The sequence below is a fragment of the Cyprinus carpio genome, chromosome A8, assembly GCF_018340385.1.
Source record: "Cyprinus carpio isolate SPL01 chromosome A8, ASM1834038v1, whole genome shotgun sequence".
NCBI lineage: Eukaryota > Metazoa > Chordata > Actinopteri > Cypriniformes > Cyprinidae > Cyprinus > Cyprinus carpio.
Genome location: NC_056579.1, coordinates 24,959,859 through 24,987,011, shown reverse-complemented (window position 1 = coordinate 24,987,011; position 27,153 = coordinate 24,959,859). Strand labels below are relative to the sequence as shown.

The window sequence follows — 27,153 nt, the reverse complement described above, 5'->3', positions numbered from 1 at the left end:
AACATTTTTGACTACAGGGGGACTTTAAGAAATCCACCCTTAACTAATATCTTTTAGAAAACTACAGACCAGTTTCCGTTATTCCTTTCATTGCAAAAACACTAGAACGAGCTGTGTTCAACCACGTTTCAGAAATGGACATAAAACCAAGAAAGTCTTACTCTCAGTTGTTGAAGCCCTAAGACTGGCAAGAGCAGATTCCAAATCTTCAATACTTATCTTGCTGGATCTGTCTGCTGCTTTTGACACAGTGAACCACCAGATCCTCCTGTCAACCCTATTGGCAAAGGGCATCTCAGGAACCGCAGCCCAGTGGGTTGAGTCTTATTTTTCAGATAGTTCCTTCAAGTTATCTTGGAGATGTGAGGTGTCCAAGTCACAACATCTAACTACTGGGGTGCTTCAGGGCTCAGTTCTTGGACCACTTCTCTTCTCTGCATGGCATCACTAGGTTCTGTCATTCAGAAACATGGCTTTTCATATCACTGCTATGCTGATGACACTCAACTCTACCTCTCATTCCATCCTGATGATCCGACAGTAGCTGCTCGCATCTCAGCTTGTCTAACAGACATTTCTTGCAGGATGAAGAACCGTTGCCTTCAACTCAACCTTGCCAAGACAGAACTACTTGTGGTTCCATCAAACCCATCGTTTCATCATAATTTCACCATCCAGTTAGGCACATAACTCCTTCAAAAACAGCCAGAAACCTTGAAATTATGATTGTTGATCAGCTGACTTTCTCAGACCACATTGCTAAAACTGACCGGTCCTGCAGATTTGCTTTATTCAACATCAAGATCAGCCCTTTCTTTGGGAACATGCTTCACAACTCTTTGTTCAAGCTCTTGTTCTGTCCAGGCTGGACTATTGCAATGCTCTCTTGGCAGGTCTTCAGCCAGTTCTATCAAACCTTTACAATTAATCCAAAACGTGGCAGCAAGATTCATTTTTAATGAGCCGAAAAGAATGCATGTTACATCTCCGTTTATCAATTTGCACTGGCTACCAATAGCTGCTTGCATAAAATTCAAGGCATTAATGTTTGCCTACAAAACCACCACTGGATCTGCACCCCTTTACCTAAATTCATTGCTTCAGACTTATGTGCTTGCAATTCTGCAAGTGAACGTCGCTTGATTGTGACATCACTTTCCCGGACTTTTAAATTAAATGTTCCCTCCTGGTGGAATAATCTTCCGAACATAAACCTACAAGAATACTCCTAAAACAACATTCAATCTACCTTATAATTGCTATCTCTTCCATCTTTATTTGACACTCTAACTCTAGCACTCTCTGTTCTAATTCCATTCTTAAAAAAAACAAAACAAAAAAAAACAATAGCTTCTCTAATCTTTTTGTGTTCTATTTGTTTTCTTTTTATTTATTATACAATTAACAAAAGCAAAAAAATGCCTCTTACACTAGCTTGGTCTATTATTTTTCTATTCTATCTGTTTTCTTTTTATTTATTATATAATAAAAAACAACAACCTTGCTACATGTACTGCGTTAAGCTAACTGAGACTTGTTATAGCACTTGTATATCATTGCTCTCTTGGTGATTTAGTTTTTTTCCATTGTCCTCATTTGCAAGTGGCTTTGGATAAAAGCGTCTGCTAAATGATTAAATGTAATGTAAATGTAAATTCTGACGTAGCGAATATTAAACCAACATAACTAATCGGCTGTTTCCATTGATGGTGTCTTTCTGGTTTTTAATTTACTGTTAGTTACTAGGTTACCAATACCACAATCATCCTTTCGAACAACTTGATGGAAATGCACCTTATTCACAATTATTCACAATATTTATTTTTTATTTTTATTTTTTTAAGATTTGCTTCAAGTTTGGATGGAAAACCAGCTAGTTTCTCGCACCCACTGTGAAACTTAGTGGTGGATCGGTAATGACCTGGGGTTGCTTCAGCAAGGCCTGAATCGGCACATTTGTCTTGGGCACATTTGGATGGTCACAAGCCATCAAACAAAGCCAAGCTGCTTGAATTTTTGCACCAGGAGTGGCATAAAGTCTTTTCAATCATTGAATTATTTGAGGTCTGAAAACACAGGATCTTTTTGTTATTCTGAACAGTTGTAATTGTAAAAGCAAGCAAGCTCATTGGCTGCAACATCCACAGAGGCCAGTCAGTTTATGCATTTAAAGGGGTCATCGGATGCTACATGCACTTTTAAAAGTAGTTTGAACTGAAATGTGTGTTGGCAGTGTGTGTACACAACCACCCTATAATGATAAAAATCCACCCATTTTTTTTTATCTTGTTAAAACATCTCCAAATCCCTTCCCAAACCCAAACCAACCCAAACTCAAACTCCCCTCCCACAATTGTTTGATGGACAGTAGCGTTTCAGCACAGACTGGACTGACGTCTTATCTTAAACCTGTCCTGAGTGAGCTGTCATCAGTCCGCCATTGTTTCACCGCTGGAGCAGATGTAGACAACCAGGGCCGGCTCCAGGCATGGGCAGGGGTGGGCTGAGCCCACCCAATCAGAATTAGATAAAGATTATGTTAATTATTATTATTATTGTTATTATTATTATTATTATAATTATCATTATTATTATTATTTTGTTTGTTTGTTTTTTTTGTATTTTTTTGTATTTTTTTTTTTTAATAGATTAAAACTAATTTGAAGGCGGATGTATTTTGAGAAGTTTAAGCTATAGCTTGAGACTGCCCAAAAGAATCATAAAATAACTCCAGAAAATGGCAGCATATTTCTTTTATTAGCTGAATGTAATGCTCGCCGAATTCAAGCGGAGGCTTCAGACTGTTGCAGAAAAGCAGAGGCTGACAATGAGTGAAAGTGTGCAGAAATATTTGCGCACTATCAAGGGGAGTTATGAGGAGTTTAATATACGAATATGTATCATAGCCTACCACTGAAATTACCTGAGCAGTTTTAATGTTCTAAAAGAAAAAAAAAACATCATTCAATAACGGGCGTTCATTGACAGGGCACAAGCATATATAAACGTCTAAAATGCATAGACTATTATACAGTTGAAAGCTTATCATGTGAGTGTACCTTTGAACTTGATGTTAACGTTGAATGTTAGAATTACTTACTATAGCAACAGTCGGCTCGACTGTATTTGTCCAGTGATGCAAACTATTCGACTTTTTATTTTATTTTTATTTATTTATTTATAGTTAAATTCCGCTGTTTTGAATTGGAAGTTGGTCTGCCATTTACATGATTCATGTAATTCATAATTATTGTGACGACAATAGTCTTGTGCTTTAAATATATTAGGAATACAACTAAAATTGAATGGGTGCATATTTTAAAATAGTGAAAAATATTATTTGCAGTTCAGATGGATTACTTTACAAAAATTCTTATTATTTATTTAGTTCCTTTACCATTAGCATTGAGGTCTGGTCTTAATATTTTCCTCAAAACAATAATGTATTGTTCTCGATATATTTTGGCCTTGTTTGGTATAAATAAAAAAGTTGGCTGAAAACAAATTACCAGTGTAGAAACAATGATACAGAGAAGGAGACAAAGAGTTTAATTATTATTATTATTATTATTATTATTCAATAAAGAAAAAAAAGTTTATTTTGTTGTGAAAGTGCATGATATTCTAGGCTGCCAAAGCTTTTTTTTTTTTTCTCCAGTGTACATATAACAGCCTATAGTTAATGTAGTTAATATAGCAATATCTACAGTATAAATATAGATATATTTATACTGACCCACAACAGGAAAAATGCCCACCCAGGATATCTGCCAGCCCACCCTTCTATAGCTGTCAAGAACCGGCCCTATTGACAACATGTCCCAAGCGATTGAGGTGTTCTGATGTCGGATGTAATAATGAACATAGCAGTCATCATTTACTCCAGACGTCTAAGCCACTGAAGGCGCAGTGGATTACGTTTGTTTTTGAAGAAAATGCGCCCTCGATCTACCTGAATGTGTCTATGTTCACGCTAATCATTCGTGATCCAGCTTCACCAACAGAAAGAAGTGAGTATAAGGTTTTTAAATTAATCTTTGCAAATTGCCTTTCCTAATAATGTGCTACAGTAGGTGGCCAACCAAAATGCCTATTACCGCCGTGTGTACCGTTGCCGCAGGGCCACGGCATTAACTGCAAGTCAGTCGTGTGTTAAAGTCATTCACAAAACTACCACCAGGTGGCACAAAGGGACTGTTTGCAAACTGACTGGAATTATATTTTGTTTTGTAAACGGAGATCAAATAACGAAATAAAACAAAAATAACTTTATAATATAACATTATAACATCCTTAAAAATCATTAGAAAATTTATTTTAAAATTATTTTTAGGAAGTTAATTTCAGAACTTGAGATAGTCATATAGGCTGCAGCCTAGCGCATCAAAACTGTAAAAAAGAATTAAAGAAAAAAAATCAAAACTACACAATTTCCTTATGTTGTATTAAGGGGCTTTCATTTTGATCAACAGGCTAATGAAAGTTTTTGAATGAAAAATCCTGACCTTGGCCGTTGGTCCTCTGTACAAGGCTGCACGTTCATGAGGCTTTATTGGCATCGCAATTTACTCTGGCTCACACTATAAAATAAATAAATAAATAAATAAATAAAATAAAAAATAAATAAAAAACCTTGAACAAAATAAGTTGTGAGAAATCAAGATTAATAGGTTAAAACTACTACATAAAAAAACTAGAAATCGTACAAAAAGTCAAAAAGTAGGATATTAACTTGGAATGTTTAGATTACATTTAAGGATGTGTGCATTATGCCATAAAAATAAAATGATTAAAAAGGTGGCTTTTTGTTGAGTGTTATAGGCTAGGCCTGGTTCTAACACATATTTTGGCATTATAGTCACTTTGATGTGAATTATGAAAGGCTTGAAACATACATTTAATTTGCTTATTTATTTCAGCAGGTCACACATACTTATTCATTATCTGGCCTTTTTAAACACATTTTATTTCCATTTACAGAGCCCATGACATGGCGAAAATTATGTCCATGAATTAAGAAATTTATCGCGTTTTATTCAAGATTCAAGATTCAAGAACTTTATTGTAATATGTACTAGAGTACAATGAAATTCTTACTTTGTTTACTCCTCTCGAGAATGACAGGGTAGAATGGGAACAAATATAACTTACATGGGCAATACAAAGTACGTAAAAAATATAGAATATACAGTAAAGTAAAAATATAAATAATAATAGCTTAAAAAAAGAAAGTGATGAAAGAGAAAGAAAAGAAAAAGACAATCCGTATGCTAATTAGAAAAAAACAACTGTCAATAAAAAATGCTTCATGGTATAAATGTGCAGTGCAAGTAGCAATAAAGTGACAAATTGTGAAGTGTCAAGTGGTGATAAAGTGTCAGTGTAAAGACTAGTGTTTAAATTGTCAGTCAGATGCGTTATGAGTGTATGAAGGTCCAGCAGTTAAAGTGCAGAGTGCCATTAAATGGGCTGAATTTATCCTGATGATACAGGTAGAAGTGGCAGTGGGTTTTGACTATTTATTTAGTCTAATGGCCTGGGGGTATAAACTGTTCTGGAGTCTGGATGTTCTGGCCGCAGTGCTCCGGTACCACTTGCCAGACTTCATGAGGGGGAAGAAATTGTGGACGGGATGGGTGGTGTCCTTGATGATGTTGCAAGCCTATTTGCAGATCCTTTTTTTGTATATGTCCTGTCGTGAGGGGAGATCAGTCCCTGTGATTGTGAGTCCAGATGTATCACCCTCTTTAAGTCTTTCTATCCTGTGTTGTGCTGTTGCCAAACCACACAGCAATGCAGCAAGTTAACACAGTCTCCACAGTGCTTCTGTAGAAGTTATGGAGAATCTGTGATGACATGCCAAATTTCCTTAGCCTCCTCTGGAAGTACATTCTTCTTACGTTTAAATAATAATTAATCCATTTAAAATAAGTAAATGAAAATAAATAAATAAATATGATTTCGTATATAGAGTTTGGCCGTGGGGAAGATTGAGGGAATCCATAAAATGCACAAAAAGAAAATATAAATAAAAATAAAATATTTAGACAACACAGTACAACTTAAGAAATTTGTCATTTAATTAGAAAACAACCCCTGATTCACAACATTTGTTTTCAAACACAGTAATCAGGTAGAAACCTGAAAACCTCAAATCTAAGACCTGTAGCCGTCCCTTATATAGGCGTATATCTAAGTGTTTGTGTGGAGAGTGGAAGTTTTTTGCGATTAATTCATTCTATTCTTCATAACAATGGAAACAACTTGAAGTACGCCATCATTTTTGCTCATACAGATAAGACTAATATTTCATTCAGAACTGTAAATGGTGTACCCTTATTTTTGTGTACACTCACATGAATATCAACAAAACGTTGTGCTTTTGTAAAAATAATTTCTTATGTATGTGAGGCACCCCAATTTTAAGTTATTTCATTATCAGGAAAAATTTCAAGTGATCGTGAGGGCGTCTACGCATTAATAATTTTCAGCACAAACACTTGAATATGAATAGTAATAGAGCACATTTCTTTTAGGTTACAGTATGGGATCCGCATTAAAAATAAATCTTCACAAGTCTACAACCGAGACGGATGCAGTTATAACATGTAAATTAAAGGCAATTTGACATTTTAAAATGATCTAACGGCCGATGCAGCTCCAATTCGTTGATCATTAGTTGTTCTTGATCGAGATTAAATGGATGCATGACTAATGGGAGCTATAAAGTGCCTCATGTTTTACTAAAATAAAGGAAATAATTCATAAAACATGCAACAATTTCTTAATCCATGTACAGACAGATATCTTTTCCCCAAGAAGTTATCTATCAAAACAAAGGACCGGTAACGAATAACAAAGTATGTGCATGACAAAAATGCATGCAGTTTTATTAAAGGAATTTATTTAAAATATAAATTAAAAATCGAGCACAGCGTTAGTTCAGTCAGGCCATGGAGGCAAGGCTGTGAACAGCTGATGCGGTCAGCTGTCAAATCGCTCCAATCACCACCTCTCTCCTATACGGGACATATATATACATGGCACTACGGCTCGGTAAGTATGCTCAAAAACGGCTCGCAACCCTCCCTCCCTCCCCATTATAAGCATGAGCACATTACTGTGCATCTTCTGGCTGTCGTCTTCTTTGTTTCAGATCACTAAGGCTTCCAAATCTTAGCTGGTATGGACCTCCCCGCTGCGAGACACCCATCTTCATAACCAGGCTACAGGATAGACATATCACTGCCACATCCACATGATTATAATGTTTGCTTTAAAGACTTAATTGTTATGTATTTCTAAATTCATGGTTCCGGGGGGTTAATGTTAAAGCTCTTGTATGTCAATTATTCTGGGAGTAAGAACCCCCATAAGGAACCATACCGCCAAAGATAAATTGTGTTCAATAAACTCAAGTAAACTTGCCAAAGTGGTTCCTGTCTGAAATGTACTTGTGACAAATATAGGCCTAGTATGTGAAAATATTGATATTTTGCATATAAATCCATGTATGTAGCCTAGCTGACTACCAATTTTAATATTCAGATGAAAAGTAAAGCACAATTTCTTTAGGATAAAATAACACATAATTCATATTATATAAATAATACGTCTCAGGTTACGAATGTAATCATGGTTCCCTGAGTAGGGAACGAGACACTGCGTCCTCTAGGGGTTGCTTTGGGGAACGCCTTGTCGGGACCCGTGTTTGAAGCATACATTGAAAAAACACCAACAAGTTGGCCAGCGACAGCCTCTGACATCACTACCGGTGCGACTATAGATAAATAGGCACCGGGAGAACACATCATTCACTTCTTCGTCTGAAGCTTGTGTCTGAAGCATGGCAGGAAGCTAGAGGACACAGTGTCTTGTTCCCTACTCAGGGAACCATGGTTTCAAGGGAACTTCGAACTGCATCCTCTAGGGGTCGCTATGGGGAACAGTATACCCACGCTGCCATGCTGAGGGGAGTGCAGGCCAGAATCATGGCGAGCACTAAGTACCAACTCCTGGGATGTTAGACGGATGTCTATGACATTATCCCTTATGGCCAAAGGCCTAGGCTACATACCCACCTTGCCTGTTAGGGCCTCGACTCGGGGTAGAGCTCAAGGATTGGAATCAAGAAAGATTCCTTTAAAGGGGTACGGCAAAGAGCCTAGCATTTTATACTAAGTCTTGCCTGTCACACAGGGGCTACCGCTTGCTCTTGCATAAGTTTGCTGAAGGAACTGTCTCAACAGATCCCTAGTAGCAACACCTTGTTTAGATAGGTATCAAAGGATACATAGGTGGACTGGCGCCCAAGATGAACGGGGCTTTTACCAACTCAAGAAAGGGCACGAAGCAACCGCGCGAAGCCCTCACCATATAGGATTTTAGAAAGAACGCAGAGCACTAGCGTGCAAACTTACCACAGTGTGGATTTCAGAAAGTGCGCAAAGACTTCACGTGCGCATTTACCATAACAAGGATTTTAAATACTGTTCTAAGGCGGGGGGGGGGTCTTGCGGCACTCGGAAAAAGCAGCTCATAGATGGGATGGTGCATCCCAAACAATATGTTTGAGAGTCATCAACTCGATCTATGGTAATAATGCTGGAGCACTCTGGGGGAAAAACAGAGAACTCAATCTCACGGGAGATTAGAACTCCGAATTCAGGAAGAGAGTAGCGCATTCATAGGCAACCCTTTTTGGTAAAGGAGAGCGCTGCTAAACTACTACGAGAACAGCCCAAATAGCCCTTCATGTTGAGGGAAGCGATGCTTGAAGTGTATTAATAAAGACACACTGGCTGAGTGGAGCCCAAGGAACCAAGGTCTAACCACCTCAAGGAAAGGAAACGAAGCTGAGCACGTAACCCTTACCATACAGGATTTCAGAAAGTGCACAGAGTCTGCACAGGAGAGGCAAGCTCAAATTTACAAACCTCTGGCAAGGGAAGCGTCACCTGAGACAGCATATACAAGTAGATTCTCGCAACTGCCACTCCCATTTCCCGCTCGATGCGTCAGCAAGAGGGGATATCCAAGTGACCACGAAGCCCCTCAGGGTGACCTGGCCGGACATCCAGGAAATTCCTTGCAGTGCCGTGCTGGGCCTGATGATCTGGAAGACTCCTGCAGAAACCTATGATCTGACCGCCTGATACCGGAAGCATGAAGCCGGCTGGACATAATGTTGACGAGTGTTTAGTAAACACTGCGATTGAGCACTGCAAAGAAAACTCACAGAGGATTAGTACACACATAACCACCAGCAATTACATATATAATGTATATATAGAATGGATCATACTCACCCACCCTGGTTCCTGCACTGGAGCCCCGCTCAAGGGGCGACTCCCTTTAGTCCGGACCATCAGTAAGGTGGTTACTATGAACCATAGAACCAACCAAAAACATCATAGGTCCAGCATAGAAGACTGTTATGCAAGAAGTTCCCACCTAACCTTGGTCAGGTGGAGAACTGGTGGTTACAGGGGAATTAGGAAGGGGAAGATAAGGGCAGATGTAAAAACCCCCAAAGGGAATGAGTAGATACTCAAGTATTGCTCTGATTCGGACGAAAGCGCTGATGCCTCGTCTGGATCACATCCCTTAGGTCTTGCCTACCTTCCCTTGACCCACGATTCCTCTTACCCCTACCAGCAGGTGGGGGAGGAGTGCGAGTCGTGACACTAGCCTTCTGTGCCCATCTCTGATCCTCAGATCGAGACGGACCAGGACCCCTATGTTGTTCGGGCTCACACCTGGACCTTTGTGGAATGAAGGTACCGAAAAGTTCGGAAGGCGAAACCGGAGCATCGAGATGAAAGCCCCTTTCTTTCTTCCCGATATCTGCCCATGGCAGAGGTGGCCTGCTTGGTAGCACGGAGAGAGATCTGTGGTGTGGCACAGCTCAGCTACCTGATCAGGGGAAAGGCCCTCACCTTTATCCAGGTCTTTCAGCAGATCATCCTGATACGCTTATAGCACCGCCCTTGTGTGCAATCAAGCCACAGCCTGGCCTGCTGCTGAGTATGCCTTGCCATTTAAGTGAGATGTATCCTGAAGGGGCTAAGATGGCAAGGAGGGAGATTTAAGAGAGGACGTCTCCCCCACAGAGAGATAGCTAGCCAGCATCTCTTCTACAGGGGGCATCCTCTCATAGTCACTTTCGCACATCGCCTCAATGTTGGCATAACTCGTATGCTGAAACCGATTGATGTGAGAAGAAAATGGCCTCTTCCATTCCTTTTTGATCTCTGTATGGAGATCAGGCAGAAATGGAAGGCTCACCTGAGCTGGAGAGCTATGGTCGGAAAGATAACACTCATCGAGATGACCTTGCAGCATCACCTTGCTAGCACGCTTCCATGGCAAGTCCAAGGATCCATAGCCTCCAACAGCTCTACATACGCAGGGCAGGAGGATTGAAAAGGCTCAGCCTCAGCTTTTTCACCATCCTCGGACATCTCCTGCTCTTCCTGGGCCGAACCCAGCAGAGCACTAACCTCTCTATTGGAAAGTGTTAAAGATATAACATCATCCTCCAGAGGCTCTCTCTTGTCCATCGCCGACAAGCGCGAAAGGAAAAGTCCCTCTCTAAACTCCTCAGCCAGATCCACCTGTGATCCCTACGAGCTCATTCTCCTCCCTGCCTCAGCAGCGGCGGGTCCTGAACCACGGGAAGCAGATGGTTGCCCCTCTTTCCTCAAAAAGAGAGACAAACAAGAGTGGAGCTTTTTCACAGAAAAACGATAGTCGCACTGATAAGTGACGTCAGGGGCTGTCGCCGGCCAACTTTTTGGTGTTTTTTCATTGTATGCTTGAGACATACATACAGAGGACGCAGTTCGAAGTTCCCTTGAAAGGGAACTACACACCTGTTAAATGTTTCAAATCTAAAATATGGTGTTATACTGTGTAGCTTAGAGAAAATATAAGCACAGGCTCATAGACTTGACATTTAACCTGCTTGAATTCGTTCTAAGAAATGCACATAACTTCATAAGTACTAAATTTTCATCTGTGAATATTAAATATTTTAACTACAGAATTTTTCTTTCATTTTCCCTAAATGCAGCCATCGAATGTAACACATCGGTGAGGCAAAGCTGAAGGCTATTTGTAAAAATGTGCTTTGATGTATTTGTTTTATAAATGGTTGAATTGAAATGGCAACTGAGTTAATGAGTGATCCTCTGCTGCCATCTCCTGGATATAATGGTAATTTCATGTAATTTTTTTTTTAATCTTAAGTCTATGTTTCCAACAGGAGACAATTTTTTCCCCTAAAAGTGAACATTTAATGTGTTTTTTTTTTTTTTTTTTTTTTTTTTTTTTTTTTTTTTTGGCAGAGTTAAAAAATAATAATTAAGGCTTTAAATTATTATTAGTGTTTAAAAAAATAGGGTTTTATTTTGAGGGGGCTGGAGGGGGGGTTGCTTGTCTTTTGTCACCCACGATTAGTTTGCATCCCTGGGTACTGTGTCTTGCTGCCAGTGGGGAGCCCACAAATCAATATAAATAAATATTACATTTACTTGTTTGACTGTTTACTTAGCTCTTCTATATTAAATTAGTTAAGTTAACATAATTAGTTTCCAGTAATAAAACTAGTAAAGCTGATAAAAACATCAACAATGAATAAAAGACGCTGTCAGTTGTATCTTCTGCCATAAAGATGAAAATTGATATTTTCTTAAAGAATAAGCACTTTGTTTAAAAAAAATAAAAAATAAATAATTTATGTTCTATTGTATGTGTTTTAACTACTTTTTGTATGTTGTATAAATATATATCTAGGTAACGAAGATATATTACCAAAATAATCTTTTAGAGGGGCCCCATCTATTAATTTTGCCTGGGCCCCCACTTCATCTTGGTTCGCCTCTGCCTACTGTAATTAGCAAGTTTCATGATGAATGCGGCTAAAGTAAACAATCCCTCAGAGAGCGGCTCGGAAGAGTGGGGCGGGGTCAGCAGAGCTCATTTGCAATTAAAGGAAAATGCTATAAAACGGCTTGCTCTGAGAAGTTTTTTACAGGGTAAAAATGGTGTTGTTTTACACTACCATTGAGAAATTTTAACAAACTATGGTATAGTCTTTTCATTAAGACCCTAAAGAATCAAACTTGTAGAAAATGGGCATCCGATGACCCCTTTAATAAATAATGATTGCTAGCAGATTGCATGTTATCATTTAGATGCGTGACTAAACTACATAAGAGGCATTGTTTCTTATAGGTTTCTTTTTCATTATGCTTATAAAAATCATCAAACTACCCCCCCCCCCCAAAAAAAAAAACAGAAAGGCACAATACAATCATGAAGTGTACATGCAATTTGATAGATTTCTCAAGCTAAAAATCTTACTGTCCTTTCATTGTGCTTTGAGTAAATCTAGGCCATGTTGAAGTCATTTGAGCACAATTACCTATTCCGGTAAGTGGAGGTTGGGCTGTTTTGGCAGGTTGGCTGGGGACTGCTTTTGCTCCAATAGCAGTAGCAGGGGTGGGCTCTGGTTTAGTCTGCTGGAGACAAGAGACACTTGGTCATGAATCACACCAAGTAAAATCATAATGTTGGCTATATTTTGAATTCTGCACATTTTAGCAATGTACATCACTAGGAGATTTCCAAATTTTAATGTTAAATTTCCCAGCTAGAACTGAAATTGTCTACAAAACAAATTTTAATGGAATTAATTACAGAAAAACTTGGAATAAACCAGGTGCACAAATGGATAAAAAGAAAAAGTTTCTCTCATCTGGCCACAGTGATCTGAGTCTTCAGACTGCTTTACGCTGGCTAAGTTGTAGGAAAAAAGTTCAAACTTCAATATTTAAACTGATGGGTATGTACAAAAGAAACTAATTAAATTAATTTTTAAATATTCTACATAATTAAAATATGAAAATACTTTAAAAGACTGTGACTCTTTCCTACTAGCTTTAATAAATCTCAACCATAATGTTAATTATGGATTAAGATCAGGAACATCCAGAATAGGAAAATCCACTTTTAAGAAAAGATTTGGCTTTTCAATTAAATCTTTTTAAATCTTAAAATATTTACTTACTACAGCTGGGGATGTCTGTGCTGCTGAGGTGGGTTGTCGAGGCATTGGACCGGTCTGGCCAGGTTTAGCTTGCAGTTGCTGGGCTTGTACTAATTGTGGTTGTGTTGTGCCTGTGGCAGATGTCTGAGAGCCTGGCCTGGCAGCTGATATCTGTGCCTGCTGCTGAAGCTGTGTTCGCTGACCTTGCTGCCCATCAACAGGTGGCTGAGAGCCAGCTTGCCTGCTTGAACTTGAAGGTCCACCTGGTCCCTTCTGTCCAGGCCCAAGAGATCCTGGCTGTCTGGATGATGAGGGGTGGTCCTGTTGCTTCCTGCTGGAGGACCCTTGATGGTGGGAGGACTGTTTACCAGAGCGGGAGCTATGGTGGTGGCCTGAGGTGTCACGGGAATAATCTGAGGAGAGGTAGCCCTGAGAACGAGATTCTCCCCTCCTCCCTGAAGATGATAAGGAGCGGGAATCATGTCGCATGGATGGATCCTTTGAGGAACGTGATGATCGAGAGGAACGAGGCTCATCCGAGTGGCGTGAGGAGTGCCTACCGGAACTTCCACTGCTGTGATGGCGGTGTTCTCTAGAGGAAATGTGGCAGGTGTGACCATAATCATCTTGTGGCCAAAGGTCTTCTGGTGGCTCATCATAATCATGGTATGTGTGCTTGACATGGCCTCGCCTCCCAGAATGACCATTGCTGCCATAGTGACGTGAACCACGGACATCACGTGGCTTTTCAAACCAGTCTGTCTCCTCTTGACCAAGATGGTATGCTTTGGAAACCAAAAGCAGATCACAATCAATCTCCATGTCTGATGGTGAAAGATGATTGCACACTGAGACCATGCAAAATAAAAAGAACAAAACAGCCAAACTTAATGGAAAGGCATGCAATGTATTCAAACTCAATATTCAGCATATAAAAATAACCTCAAATACAATATTTTTTTCATTAACAGTTTGGAAGTCAAAACTATTCAATGTCATACACTCAGTACACACACAAATGAAGCACCTTGGAAAACAGAAGAGTGGGTAAAAAATAAATAAAGGGACCACACAACAACTCATGCAGTTTTGGGAACTGAGCACAACATTGAGAGTCAGATTTTTTGTAAAAAAAATCTGCATGTTGCCTGAAGACAAAACATGGGCATGCACTTGGTTTTCATTTCTTTACTTCAGCTATTCACTCTCTTTCTCTGGGTGGGTGGGGGATGTTTAAAATGGGCAGTAACGCTGGCATACAACTCCCAATTACCTTCGCTGTCAGAAACAGCACAATGCATATCGTCAATTATATACATATCATCTGGTTTGTAGACATGGGTCCGGGGCAGATCTCGAATATGGTCCTGCACATCAGGTAGAGAGTGACTTGAACCATATGAATTTGATGGATAGCCGAAAGCCCTCCCAACACTCATGAGCTTTGTCATGAAGTGGGAGTTCTCCTTTTCTGAATTTTGAGAATGCAAAGCAGGGCGCACACTGTGGCCATAGTTGTTGTGGTATGACCGGTCTATACAGTCCCGTTCATATGACCTGCTTCTGTAGCCCATCTCGCAGGGAGAGATTTTGTCCATGCCATAACCAGCTGAACGGGACCTGCCATAGCCATAGAGATGTTCATCATTATAGTAGCCCCGTTGTGGACTGTAAGTACTCCGTAGCCCATAGATGCCATCCTGAAGTTTATGGTAATGGGAACCTGAGCAATAACCACTGGGTGTAGAGGTGCTCATGGTGAAAGAGGCCAGATCAGCCTCCACATCATGAGCTTCCTCAATTGGGGAAAACTTGGATATCTTCTGCTCAATGCCTTGTTTACGATGTTTGCTCCTCCTGGTGGACATGACGGCTGAAGGACACAGGTTCTTTGAGGAGTGCCTCTGAGCTGCCCATGTAGGTGTTGAGTGACTGTGGTCATCATAGTGATATGATGATCCCCCACCCATGCTACTGCTTCCCACTACCCGGCCATGCGTATGTGCCCCTTGTGCTTGGTAGCTGCAGGTGTTCTTACCCCTGCCATGATGCTGGTCATACTGGTCTGCATCACGTTCATCCTCTGGTCTGCCAAAGGAGCTTCCCCCACGAGTGTGAAGTCCATCATTCCCATATCGTCCATGACCCTCATTGCGATGTGAGTCTGAACTAGTGCCCATGCCTTCCTTGGTCAGTTCACATATGTCATCAATCATGACATAGTTCCTTGGGACATTTTGCTCAAGGCTGGATGATCCGTATAGGCCTTCACTGTTGTACATAGAGGGGCTCTCCATTGAGTGTATATGGTCAGATAATATTGTCTGCCCATATGTATTTGTAACAATAGTGTTATATTGCCCACTGGAACTTGCTGTAGTTACTGTATATCCATAAGTATTTGCAATAGTTGTTGTGTACTGCCCATAACTACTGGATGAGATTGTTGTGTATGGCCCATAACTAGAGGCTGCAGAGTTTGTTAAAGACCCACCATATGTATTTGATGTAGATGAGGAGTAGGGGCCATAAGTGCTTGCCATAGTTGTACTGTATTGGCCATAAGACGGACACAAGCCAGACTGGCTGTAAGTAATATCTTGCGCAGTCGTTACTATAACTGTAGGATTTCTTATAACCTCATAATTTGTGTGCATCTTGTGTTCAAGGTCAGCAAGCGATGTCTGTCGTGGCTTTTGGTGAAAAGTGAGAGTGTCTGTCTGTGGCTGATAAGTGCTTGCTTGACTGACTGGATAGGGGGGTGCCTGGCTTGGGTATGGTGTACTGTGGTTTGGATAAGGGATTGTACCAGTAGGTGGTAGGGTAGGCTGAAACCCTGGTTGGCTTGGCTGTGCTGGAGGTGGCACTGAAGTGTCTGCTGGATATGGAGGCTGGTTCTGTTGGAAGACTTGGGAAGGAAATGTCCCTTGGACCTGATAAGATAGGGTTGGATAAGTCTGCAAGGGGGAGGGCTGGGGGAGAGCTTGAGCTTGGGTTACTGATGGATAGGGAGGTTGGTTGAAACCTGTGCTCTGCAGTGTAGAGGCCTGTGGGGTAGGTGCCGTTTGGAGACTTTGAGGGTACTGGTACGACATGAAAGAGGATGTGGGGGGAAACTGGGCAGCAGTGTTTAGCTCACAAGTAAATTGGCTGAGTGGTGCTGTACTAGGTCTTGTCATTAGCCCGTTGCTCTCAAAGGATGTGGCCGCAGCTGTCAAGCGAAGATTGTTGAGCTCAGAGTCTGACATGTAGTCTCGCGAATCACCCATGCAGCGCAGGTATGCTAGCTCCCTCCTGTCTCTCTCCTTTGCCAGTGATTCTTTTCGCTGTGTGATGCCCAACTCCAGGTATCTAAGCTTGGCATCAATTTCCTTTTCTTCCTCCTCCAACTCTGCCTGCTGCTTACGTAGCTTTGTAGATTCCTGTTCAACAGCCTTTAGCTCATGAGTCAAGTCCTTAAGTAGACTGGCCTTTGCAGCTAAACGAGAACCCCCTTTCAGAGATGGTAGAGAGGGAACAAGTATGTGGGATAGGTTAGGTGTGAGCATAGGCCGTTGAGTCTCCTCTGGTGGGGGGCTGGGCAAGGTCCTCTTCACCTTCCTTAGGAGGGAGCTCTGCTGTAGGGCTGCCAGCTGCAGAGACACAGGGTCCAGGATGAGTGAAAGAGCCAGGACCATGAAATACAGAGGACAACACAATGTTATATATTAGAGTTCTAAACATAACTAATAGCATTGCTCAAACTGCTGGTTTATTGTGACAGAAAACTGTAAGAGGATGCATTTATAAAGATCAATGCGATTCTGACCAAGCATATTATCTTGCCTTGATGGCCATATATACGGCAAGGCAATACATTGTTTTGCTGCTGTAAAAATTTATCTCAAAACAAGAGGAAACTCTGTGACACAAGCTGACAAAAAAGTAATTTATTCCTCATAAGACATGTGAAATCATATTTTGAATGTACTTTCTCAATACTGTACAACATCAAAATAATCAATAACACAAATTAAATTCAAACAATACCAGAAAAAAAATGTCCAAGGGATGTACAAACTGCCCATTTCTTAGCATCTTAAGCTTGCAGACATAGACAGAATACTCCATATCTCATAGTCAAGAAAGATAACTTTAATAATTCAACTGTCTGTATACGCAATATATAAACAACACCACCTGAGTCATACTGTTTTAATCCGAGTCATACTGTTCTAAAACAAGTTCATATTATCCTTTGTAGCAAACCAGTGCAAGTTTAAAATCAAGGAGATAATGATTTACCCATACCTGACTCTGAAGGGCTTGCTGTTGATAAAGTGAAATCCTAGCCTTAGTGCTTTCGTCTGTAGTTGGGCTGAGAGGCTTGGGGTCTGACATAGATCTCTGAATATTCTTCATTGGGTGGGGAAGGGGCTGGTGTCTCTGTGATGGCTCAGCAATATAGGACTTCTGCCGCAGGGTGACATGTGCTTTATTCAGCCTCTCACTAGAAGAGAATGAAGTATCTATGATGTGTTGTGGAGAAGAAAGAGGAGAAACAGGAGAATACAGCACCTGTGGAGATTTAGGTTGTTGCCGGATAAAGCTGGACAAAGACTCATTATGCAGGTGATGCTGCTGGTAGCCAAACTCCAAAGGGTCAGGTCTCTGCCTTCCAAACTTCACAGCACTCTGTTGACTTGGAGAGAGTGGATCTGCTGAACCAACTAACTGGACACTGGTGGGACTGACAGTGGTAGCAATGCTTATTTGCGGAATAACTATGCTTTGAGACTGTGTCTCAGGGTCAGTTTGGCAAGCTAAGCTTTGACCATTCTGTGTTCTCTCAGGACCTGAAATATAGTGGACAATTTCAACCTTGCTGGGGTCTGGCATGGTGACATGTATGCTTGGAGATACTCTAACCAGCTCCTCTGTCTCTGTTTGGCAAGAACAGTCTCGAATTGTCTGTATGGCAATGCTGGAAGATGCTGTCTTAGTAGCTGAAGTTGTAAAAGGAGGTGCTTCGGATTTATGGTCTACACCAGATTCACCAGAATGTCTTGAGTAACGGGAACGTCTTCGTCTAACTGGCTGCTCCCACTCTGCCTTGTCTTCATCATCATCTGTCTGAACACTGGAGTCCACGCTGCGCCTAGTCCGTCGTCTTCTTGATACCAGGTACCTCTCCTCTCCATCTTCATCATCAGTTTGCACACCGCAGTCTACAAGCCTTTGGGGCAAGGGGAACATTGTCACTTCTCTATCATTTCCATCTTGCAGTCGAGGCATTGATCTTTGTTTACGCATGGACCTGATTTCTGTCTGATCTTCTCTATTTCTCAAGCATATCTCTGATGTAGAATTTGGTAGTTGTCTTAAGAAAACCTGAACATCACCATACAAAATATCAGTTGCCAATTCCTGTGGCTGAATAATTCTGCCAGATTGATCACTGAGGATTTGAGGATTTGCACTGGTTGCACCAATAGCTGTGGAAGTCTTTTGTCTCTTTTGTTCCTCAAGCTGCTGTTGTAACTGTTGTTGCAAAGATTTTATCTGGTCAAGCTGCTGTTTTTGTTGAGCTAGTTGCTCTCTCTGTAGGACCAACTGGCTTTCTCTCTCAGCTTGTTGTTGCTGCAAAACATGTTGCTTTATAGTCTGCAATTCCTGAATTTCTCGCTGCACTAGCATCTGCTCTTTTTCTCTATGCCTCTGCAACTCTGCACGCTCCCGCTCAAGCTCCTCCTGAACCCTTAGCTGTCTCAATTTTTCCAGTTCCACTCTTTCTCTCTCAAGCTGCAAAAGCTGTTCCTGCTGTTGATGCAGTCTTTCCTCTGTTTCTTTTTCTTGGTTTGGAGCAATACTGCTGATAGCAGCAGCTTGAGATGATGGGGGTGGCTGTGTTTTAGGAGTAATAGGATGACCCTGCACTGGAGGGTAGGACTGAGCAGATGATTTTGATTGTGGTAGTTGGTGTTGCATAGGGGGCTGGGCAGTGGACTTGGCCTGATGGTGGGGCTGAGATAGATTTATTGGTTGCAACTGGATATCAGGCTGGCCCATTGCCACGCCCATTGGTGTTGAAATAGGTGCTGGTGTGATAGTACCAGCAGGTACAGAAGAAGGCTGAATTGGTTGTGTAACTGTTCCAGCTACTGTTAGACTTACTGGAGACTTACCTAGGTACAATGGAGCATCTTGGACTGTTGTGATAACTGGAGACTCAGAAACTTTTGTAGATGTAACAGAGAGAGGATTAGGTGTAGGACATTGGAAAGGTGCCTGCCCAGTCCTTGGAGTTAGTGGCAATCTGGTTAGGCTTGCCAGAGGTATTGGTGTCATATTTGGTGTAGGATAAGGCCTGTATACCCCTCTTAATAAAGGCCGTAGCACAGAAGCAGGCTGGGTAGTAATTGGAACTGTTGATGCAATTGGTGTGTTTATAGTTGAATAGATCATGCCGTCAGCTGATCTAATAGATGATGGGTACATAGCTCGAAGACTGGCTTGTCTTGCATTGATTAAATCAGTTAGTGCTTGACTTTGGGAAAGAGGCTTTCCATCTGGGCTGTACTTTAAACCAGGCCTGTGACTTTGGGGCAGATTAATTCTACTAGGTGGACCACTACTTCTTCTGGTGCCCAGCTGTAGTATGTCAGGGTTACTACTATATCTATCTATGGAGTTAAGGGCTGCACACATGCGACTTATCTCCCTGGCAGTTGTAGCACTGTATTGGGCAAGATTAGATTCTCCAAAATCACCTGAGAAATACCCATAATCTGAGTTGATGTTGGTCAGGGAGCTATACCTTCTAATTGGAAGATCTGCAACATCACCCTGACGAAGATCTGTGTAGGAGCCATACTGAAGTCCCATACCAAGGTACCCTCCATCATAGCCATCCTTTACTGTGCCTGAATGTGTTAATAATTCCCCAGAGGCATGAAAATGGGGATCAAGCTTTGCTGAATACGATGACAACCCTGCATCTGCAAGGTTTGTTTCAGACATTGATGGCTGTAGTCGTCCAGGGAGAGGCAGTGTGTATGATTTAATTGTGTAATCTTGGCATGTCTGTCCATCTTGCTGTAAACCATATTGCTGATAGAGCTGTGGTAGTGAGCAAGGTGATCTTGATGATGGCTTAAAAGCATCATCTGTGACTGGTTTCTGGGAGAATGGACCACCCACACAGCTGCCACCAAAGGGCAGGTTATATACCATATCACAACAAGTAACTTGATTTTCTGATTTTATTTGCCCTGTTAAATTCATTGCATCCTGGCCTTCCTCTGATTTGATTAGTTGTGTTGTAGTAGCTCCTTGTGCAGTGCCATCTATCTGGACCATCATCATCTGAGGCTTGATGTTTGTTAGACTGATGATACCTGTCTCTGCTTGCTTTCCCCTTAACTCAAGTGGACCTCCAACACTATAAACCTCAGATGTCATACCCGGCGAGATGACATTAACCTCTGTGGCAGAGCTTTTTTGAGTGACAAGCATATCCTTTTTGAATAAAGGTAGTTGGCTAGACAAGTTCAACTTTGCAAAAGAGGCAGCTTGTTGTTGTTGAAGCTGATGATGTTGCTGAAGCTGGTGCTCAAGAAGCTGTTGTTGCTGTTGAAGCTTCTGCTGCTGTTTAAGTAACTGTTGCTGCTGGATACTCAGGTCTTCCAGCTTAGCATCAATCTTTGGTATGGATGGATCAATTGGTGGTGGCTCATTTGGTGCCAGGCAAACTACTGATCCCATATCTTTGCCCAAATCAAATCTGTTTTCAAGAGGATCACAATACAGTACAGGGTGATTAGGCTGGGACATGAACATAGATGCAGCTACAGTAACACTGACAGTTGTTGCTGTTGATGTCACAACATGCAGCTGCTCCTGTGTATTCAAGTTCATTATTAAGGGCTGTATAGTTGTGGATTGACGAACAGGGCTTCCTTCAACAGACCCAGAATATTTTCGAGATTCAGTGGCTAATGAAGTCAAGTCCATTCCTTGGTCAGTCATAATAATTGGTGTTGGCTTTATTCCAGTTCGTAGATCTACTACACTTCCACTCTGTAACCTTTGTCCTTGCTCAATTCTTGAAGTACCAGCAACTGTCGAAATCCGACAAAGTGATATGTTTTCCATTGACAGTGATCCACGTGTATACATGCTAGCATTGGTGACCATGCTAGTTCCAACAGCTCTATAGTTCTTGTAGAAACCATGTTGGGGTGATAATTGATGTGGTGGAGTGTCAGGAGGGCTGACAGGAGGTGAGTAGGTATCAAATGTTGATTGGCGGCTAAATCTTGTTGGTGAAGACAAAGGAGACGTTGCTGTGTTAACTGTAACTGGCTTTGGTGGACTAGTTGGCTCAAACTCTTCTTTTCTAACCATAAAATATGTATCTTGAGAAGACTGCTGTCTAAAAAGGCATGGTGAAACAACCCCATGTGAAGTCTGAGTGCCCTGTGCTATGAACGAAGAGGTGTGAGAAGCATTCCCTGAGGAAGCTAACGTTGAAGGGCAAACTGTTTGAGTTGAAAGCTCTGCTGATCTCCTATACAGGGATCTTGTTGGACTATGAAGAGGAGATGAAATAGGAGAAAGAGGTGGACTCCTTTCATGATAAGTATAACACCTAATTGAACTTGGGGCAGATTCAGTTATAGTTTCTGATGATGTTGAATTATCTCTCAATTGGACTCCTTTGCTGATTGCCATTTTCCTTGCAGCAATTTCTCTTTGGTTGTAAGCCTGAGTGATTGCAGCTATTTTACGAGACACATTTGAAACACCAGCAGTGGTTGTGGTAATTTGCCGACCATATAAATTGGGTTGTGTGGTGGACACTGTTTGACTGGCACTAGTTTGAGAGACAGTGACAGTATCCCTGGCATACACTCCATAAGCAGCAATAGTTGTGGCAGCAACTGTTGGTGTAATACCATTTTTACCAGTTTGATTTCTAAGTCTGTCTTTGGGCCCATCTTTTAAAAAATGTTGGGTCACTCTGACATCAGGTATCCGCCCTCCTGTTCCAGTTTCAGAAAATGATACTGGTGCCGAGAGCTGGGTGGGGCTTGTGCCAGGAGTCAGTAAAGCATTGCTTTGTTCCAGCAACTTAGCAAAGACTGAGCCTGTATCTAGTAACTGCTTTTCTGAATAGGACACTTCCATCTCCATTTGGTCATCAAGCTGTTTTGAAATGTTTTGTGAGGTTTGGCGGATCTCTTCATAGATATCAACTGTTTCCTCATTCTCATAGTGGATATCATCTTGATCAGAAAAATCATATTCATCCTCAATATCTTGTCTATTTCTAATGTCTGATTCTTGATAGGTGGTTGTGCTGTACTGCTGTAAAATCAGGACTGAGCCTGATTGCTGTTGTGTCTGCTGCTTTTGTTGTTTCTGCAACATCTCTGCTTTCCTCATCATTTCTTCATATACTTCTTCTGCACTTTTTAATTGTTTGCCACTAGAGGAAGTTTTTATAGCAGCTGCAGATGATGTAGTTTGTGTTTTTTCAGTAGGAGAATAAAGTGACATAAAGGTTGGTAGGTTGTACTCACTTCCAGATTTATACAGCTTTGATGAAATTTCATAGCCCTCAGCATCTGAGTCAGCTGAAGGAGAGTATTCTGAGCAAGAGGACCGGTGGAGTTCCTCCATCTCGGCTGCTTGTCTTAGTTCCTCTGTTGGAGAAGCATCCTCAATGGGGGATAGATTGCTGGGGGGAGTCTTGGATCGTTCTCTGCGTCTTTGTGCTCTTAGCTCTTCTTTGTCCCGTTTTGTTTTCCGGACAGTGCTTCGTATTCTCTGCTGCTCCACTTCTCTCATCTTTTCCTGCTCCCTAAGAAGTTCTTCTTCTTCCCTCAATTCATCTTCTTCTGAGGAATCCTCAATGGTAGGTAGTAGAGGGCCATGAGAGCGATGTCTGGCCTTCCTCTGCTGCTTCACCTCCTCCAGCCGCTGCCTTCGACTAGGACTACTGTCACTGTCATCTTCCATGGAAGATATGGAAGTAGGGGATATCCCTGAGGTATAGCTAGAGGTGCTTGGTGGGAGGGTGGAGGAATATTCCCCTCTTGACCTTTCTTCTGGAGAACCAGTGAGGCTCTCCATCTCTAGCTCAGGCTCTCGGTCGAGACTCAGGTCATTGTCATTGTTTAATTCCATGTCTCGACTATAACTGTTAGTGTTGTTCAATTCTATGGTCTTGAATCTGCGTAAGCCTCCTTGCGAGGCCATGAGATCCTCTTCAGCTGATCCTTTATATACATCACTAGCTGTTTTACTATCCTCCTCAAAGCTACTAGAGTGATAAGTAAGACGGCGTTTTTCTTTTCCTGAGTCACTGATGTGCTTTTGAGTCTTTTTTAGCTTTTTGTAGCCATAGCCTTCATCCTCATCATCATCGTCTTCTTCCATTTCCCCTTCTTCATCCTCATCCCCATTATCCTCATCAGCACTCATCTCCATAATTTGCCGTCTCATAAACTCCTCATCAGTAATCTCTTCAGATTCTAAACTAATATTTATATGGCCACTGTTGCCCCCTAAAGCAGCAATTACTCTAAGCTCTTCCTCAGTTGGATCTTGCTCCTCTTCCATAATGCCTTCAAAGTCGTCATCTGAGTCATATTCCTCTGGACTAATTGATATTGAGCGAGACTTATGTTTCCTGATGTCACCTTGTTGCTGTTTTCCACGCTTCTTGTCCTGTGCTCTTTCCCCTTCAGATGAAAATTTAGACTCTAGAAGGGGTCGCATGGAGCTCTCCAGCTTAATCAGCTCAGATGGACTTGGTGGTGTATGGTACCCAGTCAGACCTTTCTCACTCATTTTTAGCTCTTCCTCTTGGATAAGTCCAGTAATTTCACTATGTGAGCTGGAGATCCCATCAGAGGAATAGCCAGTATCACTCAAACTCTGTGGACTTCGTGATAGATCATTATTGCTGTTTGTCTTGCTGGTTTCCTAGGAGACCAAAAGACACGTAAACACAAAAGATACACTTAGACATACAAGTGCCAGTGCACACCACAAAATTAATGAATGAGTGAATAAATTATGCATTTATATAGCGCTTTATTGTGTATTATATATTATATGTTATATATAAATCAAGTGCAAACAGCTGATTAATTTTTAAAACTTCTTCCTCAAGATGAATGATACTCTATCAGTTAGTACACTGAGCCCTCTCTTTATAAAAAAAAGCATGTTTTTTGAAAATCTGATAATTCTATCTAACAAGAAAATACACTGAACAAAATTATAAATGCAACACTTTTGTTTTTGCCCCCATTTTTCATGAGCTGATCTCAAAGAAATAAGAATTTTACTATGTACACAAAAGGCCTATTTCTCTCAAATATTGTTCACAAATCTGTCTAAATCTGTGTTAGTGAGCACTTCTCCTTTGCCGAGATAACCCATCCACCTCACAGGTATGGCATATCAAGATGCTGATTAGACAGAATGATTATTGCACATGTGTGACTTAGGCTGGCCACAATAAAAGGCCACTCTAAAACATGCAGTTTTATCACACAGCACAATGATACAGATGTCGCAAGTTTTGAGGGAGTGAGCAATTGGCATGCTGACTGCAAGAATGTCCACCAGAGCTGTTGCCGGTGAATTAAATGTTCATTTCTCTAAAATAAGCCATCTTCAACGGTGTTTAAGAGAATTTGGCGGTACATCCAACCGGCCTTACAACTGCAGACCACGTGTAACCACACCAGCCCAGGACCTCCACTTCCAGCATCTTCACCTCCAAGATCATCTGAGACCAGCCACCCGGACAGCTGCTGCAACAATCGGTTTCCATAACCAAAGAACTGTCAGAAACCATCCACGACTATCTCCTCATGTTGCAACATGATAATGTATGGCCCCATGTTGCAAGGATCTGCACACAATTCCTGGAAGCTGAAAACATCCAAGTACTTGCATGGCCAGCATACTCACAGGACATGTCACCCATTGAGCATGTTTGGGATGCTCTGGATCGTCGTATACGACAGTGTGTTCCAGTTCCTGCCAATATCCAGCAACTTTGCACAGCCATTGAAGAGGAGGCCACAATCAACAACCTGATCAACTCTATGTGAAGGAGATGTGTTACGCTGCGTGAGGCAAATGGCGGTCACACCAGATACTGACTGGTTTTGCCAGTCTCGGCAAAGGAGAAGTGCTCACTATCACAGATTTAGACAGATTTGTGAACAATATTTGAGAGAAATAGGCCTTTTGTGTACATAGAAAAAGTCTTAGATCTTTGAGTTCAGCTCATGAAAAATGGGGGCAAAAACAAAAGTGTATTTTATAATTTTTTTCAGTATATATGCATGTTCACTTTGGCCTCTTTGTAAAAGATTTTTTAATTTTTAAAATGTATAAGATTAACAATTTATCAATAACATCTCTTGCACCTCTTATATAAATTCATAATTTGCAAAATAATGGGTACATTTACTGTGACCCCATGGCTTACCTCATAGTATTTTGTAACACTCTGTAATTCTTTCTTTTCGTCTTTAGAAGGTGTCTGAATTGACTCTGTTGTTCCTCTCTTTTGAGTTGGTTTATTGTCTCTATTGTCAGGATCAGGCCCTTTATCTACTTTGGGTGCAATTTCCTTTCTCTCTTCTTCGCCTGTAAATGCAGTAGTGGTAGACACAGGAGGTGCTGTAGCTGTAGCAGACTGTGTAGAAGTTTTTATATTGCTTGCTGGTCTAGCTGTGGGGGAAGAGAATCCACTCTGTTGAGAAATAGGAGGTTTCTGTTGTGATGACATTGTCTGAAGCCCTTGCGGCTGCTTGCTGGAAAGTTGTTGATGCCGAGGTGAACCCGTTGGTTGACAGCTGGGTGATGAAGGTAGAACTGGAAGAGGGTCAAGTCCACCAGACATCAGTCTCTGAGTCTGACAGTTCAGACAGAGCCATTCTTTCTTCTGCAAAACAGGGAAGTTTAAGTTCAAAACTTTTAAATCACAAAATTGGAATGTATTTTATTAAACACACACACACACACATATATATATATATATATATATATATATATATATATATATATATATATATATATATATATATATACACACACACACACACACATATATATATATATATATATATATTTAATTTATACAAAGTAAAAAATATAAAAAAGTAACAAAAAAAACTTTTTTGTGTTGTGTTCTGTATTGTACATCTGAGTGTAACAGATCAGATCAGATAAAAAAAAAAAAGAAAACATATATTTACATTTACATTTGGTCTTTAGCAGATGCTTTTATCCAAAGTGTGCACATGTGTGTATACACACACACACACACAGTATATAGACTATAGATGGATGAATCAAGATCTATAACATACACTAACAAAATAGGGTGAATTATCATTTCATGCAAATTTAAAGAAATACAAGTAAATATTTACTAAGAAGTCATGAAGTCATTATTTTCTAGATGAATGTACCTCTTTTCTATATAAATTACTGTCACAATTATTCAATTAAATTCAAACAATTTAAAAAAAATACATTTAGGAAGAAAAAGAAACTGGCTTTGATTCAGCAATTGCCATCAAATTTGTGTGACACTGGATGCTGTGTTCCTTCTTAATGAGTTCATTAGGTGCTGCAATGTCATTACTATTTAAGAATGTCCAGCATATGTGTGGTTGAAAGTACAACATGCAGGAATTCTCTGGCAGTGTAACAAAATTGTGCAAGATGACACACACTCACACATTTATACCCTTTAAGGCCCCGATATACTTCAGATGAAGTTCATTTTCATTCTTTGTTTTGGGGCAAAAAGAAGTTTGAAAAGGCTGAGCGACGATATACTGTTAATGAACTTTCCAACACCCCCACACTGCTGGATGCGGGGTGTAGATTAATATAAACATGTGTCACGATGCTCACGTGTATCCCCTAAACAAAACAACGATGAAATGAAGAAGTGTAGGCAATCTAGGTGTCAGACGGGCCCCAGTGGTCAGAATATTATAGACAAAAGATTAATGATTAGCAGCAGTTCAGAGTCAAGTATCATGGTCGCAATGCAAAAGAACCATAATCAGTCCTTTATG

General features: G+C 40.9%; 1 protein-coding gene across 8 annotated transcripts in view; it reads right to left on the bottom strand.

Moving 5' to 3' along the window:
* LOC109070715 (protein bassoon-like) overlaps positions 1–27,153 on the bottom strand; it is a 120,617-nt gene that overhangs the window by 27,240 nt on the left and 66,224 nt on the right. For 4 of the 8 annotated variants that reach the window (XM_042762921.1, XM_042762922.1, XM_042762925.1 and 1 more), the window contains 5 exons: positions 25,548–26,006; positions 17,342–24,022; positions 14,325–16,683; positions 13,073–13,836; positions 12,428–12,524 (listed from right to left, as the gene is read on the bottom strand). In XM_042762921.1, coding sequence (XP_042618855.1) covers positions 12,428–12,524; positions 13,073–13,836; positions 14,325–16,683; positions 17,342–24,022; positions 25,548–26,006 — 10,360 coding nt within the window. Of the gene's footprint in view, positions 1–4,275; positions 4,581–12,427; positions 12,525–13,072; positions 13,837–14,324; positions 16,684–17,341; positions 24,023–25,547; positions 26,007–27,153 lie in introns of those variants that run through there. The other 4 variants (XM_042762927.1, XM_042762926.1, XM_042762923.1 and 1 more) reach the window with 4 other exon arrangements.